The 4,588-nt window shown below is 43.6% G+C and overlaps 1 protein-coding gene across 1 annotated transcript in view; it reads left to right on the forward strand.

The window, feature by feature from the left end:
- Window positions 1-1,870: 1,870 nt before the first annotated feature.
- SCUBE2 (signal peptide, CUB domain, EGF-like 2) overlaps window positions 1,871-4,588 on the forward strand; it is a gene marked incomplete at its 5' end in the record, with an annotated part of 38,898 nt that continues 36,180 nt past the window's right edge. Inside the window, 2 exons of the mRNA XM_009082745.1 lie at window positions 1,871-1,993; window positions 2,414-2,539. Coding sequence (XP_009080993.1) covers window positions 1,871-1,993; window positions 2,414-2,539 — 249 coding nt within the window. The remainder of the gene's footprint in view (window positions 1,994-2,413; window positions 2,540-4,588) is intronic.

A 4,588-nucleotide genomic window follows, 5' to 3' on the forward strand; every position in this document is an offset into this window, starting at 1 on the left:
CGCTGCCCTCGGCCCCCGAGGAACGGCCCAGGGATCCTCCAGCAGCCTCCGCCGTCTTCTGCCGAGTTGAAGGCTGCGATGTTTGCTCACAGCCTCGTTCCCCCGAGGCCTCGCTTCGGCTCGGGGTGCTGTTTCTCCGACTGGAAATCTCCCTCCCGGTGCCTATGGATTTTTCCTAGCCCTTTTTACCATGTCTCGGCATGCATTAGTGCTGAGGTGTCTTGTTGCTGTTCTTTCCCACATGCTGCAGACCACCGGGGGTTAGTGTAAAATAAAATAGAACAGCTGTCTTTCCACTGGCACGAGATGTAGGTGATTTCTGTGTCACGGCTTTGAGGGAAGCCCCTCCTTGCTGAGTGTTTTCTGGGACTCCTTTGGCCAGGGCAGGTGTGTCCCTGGCTCGGGCTGGGAAGGGGCGAGCTGACCGTGCTGGGGGTATGCAGCCAACCTGTGTGCCTGATGCTTGTTTCTGTCTGTCCTTCCCTGTCCATCCTTTACTTCTGCCCCACCTGCCTGAGTCCCACTAGCTGGAGGCCCCTCAGCTATTCCCCTCCTTGCATTACTTGCTCTCTCAATTCACTGCCTCCCATATTTTTTTAATGGCTTGACTTTTGTGCTTTGACGGGAAGTGGAATCTGCTGCTCTTTCTGGCTGGTTTCCACTGCTTTTCACCTTCTCCTTGCTTTCTGGTGGCAGTATTTGGGGACCCCATTGCTACTACTGGATCTGTGTGCACCTGAGAGCCAGGAAAGTACTGCTGCTCTAGCACTGGCTCTTTGCCTCGTTTCCCACTGCCAAACCTCATTAGGAATTAAAACCAAGTGAACACTTTACGCAGTTGGCAGCTGCTGCGGTACATACAGGCATATTTTGTGATTGGGAAAAAAAAAGCAAGCAAGATGAATGCTATAATGGTAAATGGGAGAAGTGCTGGCTGAACTTCCCCTTTAGAGAGTGATCCCCACTATAAAAAGTGGCTGGCTATTGAAGTAGTCACCTTCTGCTGATACTCTTACACTACCTCTTGTTTTAGGAGTCACTTCTGGTACCTGTGTGGGGTGCTGCTTCTACAATTCTTCCTTTTAGCCAGTTGCTGGAAATCTTCCTGTTTCTCTGTTTTACTTCTCTTCTGTGGTATGAAAAACTTCTGCTGATGTCTTCTGATGCCTGTAACTTTTCTTCCTCTTCTTCTGTCTACACTTCATCTCCAGGACTTCTTCCTGTTGGTGTTTCCCTTTCTCTTCATTTACTCTGCTCTGAAGTTTCCTCCTGGATGTTTTGCTTCAGTATGCTGTGCTTTGTGCTGGCTGGCCAAGTGATTTGGCAATGCTGCTCACCAGATACTATTCTTGTATTAAAAATGTAATTCTTAAATTATGCATCTGTTTAATGGTAAGTCAGTCATTTAACATGTTGGTGCTGACTTGAAAGTACACTTGTATAAACTCCCCTTGTTAATATAAAAATCACTGGGCTTCCTGCAGGTGATGTGTGGTTGTGATCAAGAACTCTTTCAATAAGTGGTTTTTGTTAGTCAGAAAGATTAGCCATCTCTAATGACTCTCTGTAAAACTGTCAGCTGAATTTCATGGAGGATCTAGCCCATTCTAGATTGTTTTGGATATATTTATAAATGTGTACAAAAGCTTAACAAGAGCGTATCTGAATTGCATTCAAATATCTCTATGCAGGTAGAGCATTATACAAGTTTAATTGCAGTTATGGTCTCTGCATGTTTCTGTCACAAATAGAAAATGCATGTGTGCACTGCAAAGAGGTGCTCAGCCTTGTCACCTCATCAGTGTTGTGTGCAGGAGACATGCCCTGTTCTCCTTCTGTCGTCCCTTTTGAACCTGCTGTCTTTCCACAGATGTGGATGAGTGTGCCCTGGGTCTTGATGACTGCCACCCAGATGCTATTTGTCAAAACACCCCGAAGCTGTACAAGTGCATGTGCAAAGTGGGTTACACTGGTGAAGGGAAGAAATGTGAAGGTAAAGTCAGCATGGGGTATTTCTAAGAAGATAGAGCCATTAAAAATAATTATTTAGAATATGGAGGATGCTTTTAAATCAAAATAGTCATTGTTTCTTCACCTGATTTACTACTTGTTTCCAAAATCAAAGGCAAACAGATTGCATGGATTTTCACCCAGTCATATCGCTGAGCCTGGCAATTAGTTTGTTGTTTAACCAGCAGCCTTAAAAACTATAAGGTAAAGCTGCAAGGGAGTCTTGGGGCATTTTGTCAGTCTTTAGAAATATTCAGCAAGTAACATGTTAAATATAGTCTATTTGCAAGATAATGATGATTTTGGACAGCAGTTGCTGCTCACAGTTATGCAATCCCATCTCTAGCTGTCTATAGACATTCAAGCAAGCATCCGTCGTATTGACTTTTTCTTTATTCCTTAGACATTGATGAATGTGATAATGACTTCAATGGAGGCTGTGTCCACGAGTGTTTCAACATTCTAGGAAATTACCGCTGTATGTGCTACGATGGCTTTATGTTGGCTCATGATGGCCACAACTGCCTGGGTAAGAAGTGTGTTCATGAACAGTGTGAGTGGTGATGCTAACATAACCCTTTAGCTGCATGCATGGGAAACATGCATATCTAGATGCTGGGCTCAATTAATTCACCTAAAGAAGATTGTTACATGTGGGGACTAAGGATTTCCAGGTGCTGATGTACCATCCCAGTGTACCTCTTTCCAGTGCTGTAATTGACAAAAACTATGATACTTCTCTGTTAAGTGCTTTGGGTTTTAGTAATCTATTGTTATGCTAACTGATTTTATGTAAAAGAACATGTGCTATCATTGTCCTCTCTGTTCCAAAGTTAGTTTAGGATCAGTTGTCAAGGTGTGTTTCCAGGCTTAGGAATTTTCTCTCTCACGAACATCTATAATGTGGGGGCTTCTCTGGGGGCTTCTCGCTCTTACCATGACTTGAGTACTTCCTGAAAGGACAGGATGATTTGGAGCATGCAGTAGCTGTGTATGACAGAGGCCATTGAAGTACAGAGGGACAAAGCCCAAATGCTTGGAGTTTCCGTGGGTGGTTAGTGTGAAGCGAAATACACAACTCTGGAAGTGTTTTCAATCCTGGCAACACTCTCTTGACTCTGCATGCACACACTCTCTCTGATCATCTTTTCTTTATTTACAACCTTGATAGTTTCCTTTGTGTACCAAGAGATGAAAATCTTTAAAAATGGGTGATGAGACCTTGTGGCTTTGCTCTAATAATGTCCTCCATCACATGGTGCAGGAGTGTACAGAAAGGTGTGAGTTGCCAGTTTGTTGGCAGAGTGGTGTGCTGCCGGTGTTCCTTCCCTGGGACAGGGCCCCATGTTGATGAAGCTGCCCTGCTTCCAGAACCCACGCTGGGTACCCTATATGACTCGTCCCTGTGCTACCTGTCCCATTTACTTTTTCAGAGATGGCTCAGTTTTTCTTTACTGCTGAACTCAGTATGGATGTGCCCAGGCATGCTTCCGTGCCCATGTCAGTCAGAGGGAAATTTGCTCTCACAGCATAATGTTAATATTGTAGTTAGCTTGGGTAGAGTATTTCCCTCTAGTGTATTGCATATTAGGTGAGGGATCAGACCACCCCTGGGCTGTATCTTCTGCTGGGACAGATCTGCAAAGCTCTAGAGTATTCAGTGGGATAGTGTTGGGTTTTACCTGCTGGGAACTGGTTGTGCTGGGAACTTGTTACAGTGTAAACAGAGGAAAGGATGAAGTCACTATATTCCAAATATTTAAATAAATAGTGGGGAAAGCAAAATACCTGTTGATAATTTAAAATAATAGGAAGCCCATCTTATTTTTGCATTTGCACACAGTGCAGTTCAGTTGAGGTTACCATGAAGGACTGGATGTGGAGGAATACATTGCCTCTTACAGTGCCAGCAAAAGGTATATGTATATTCTCCTTGGACCCAGTAGCCCCTCTAAAGCACACTTCAGCTGACTTGTTTGTGATATTTGAGACCTAGACATAACTTAGACCAAAATCTACCACCTGCTATGTTACTGGGAAGCTGCTTAGCATTGCATGGCAGACTTATAAAATGTCACTGACATATAATGAAGTTTTTACCACTGATGTGCCAATTTTGAGATGTGATGTAAAAGTTAAATATTTTGGCATGCAGCAAATTGGATGTCATCTTCTCTTAATCTTTGTATTTACTTAGTTCACACCAGGGTTGCCCTCCTCTCACCCTTAGTTTTGAAGATCTCAGCTGTGTGCCTGGGTTTAAGCCAAATAGACAATTACTTGTTGGAAAGAGAGGATTTTTTGAAAGCTTTCCAAGGTCTGTGAGACCGAAACATCTGCTGGAGTTCAAATATGTGGCACTAAAGACTCGTGGTGGCTGTTTATTCGTGATTGTTTGCACATTCACATCACCATAGAACTCTAAAATACTCAGCTTCTTTGTGATGGAGATATGTCAGCAGCTCTTTTTCTACAGCAGGTCACATTCTTTTGCATCCAGTTGGCTTACTCATTGCCTGCAGTAGACATTAGATCTGTTGTAATAGTATGTTATGCTTCTTACTAAAAGCCTCTTTCC

Source organism: Acanthisitta chloris, unplaced genomic scaffold (genome assembly GCF_000695815.1).
Source record: "Acanthisitta chloris isolate BGI_N310 unplaced genomic scaffold, ASM69581v1 scaffold37079, whole genome shotgun sequence".
NCBI classification, from domain to species: domain Eukaryota; kingdom Metazoa; phylum Chordata; class Aves; order Passeriformes; family Acanthisittidae; genus Acanthisitta; species Acanthisitta chloris.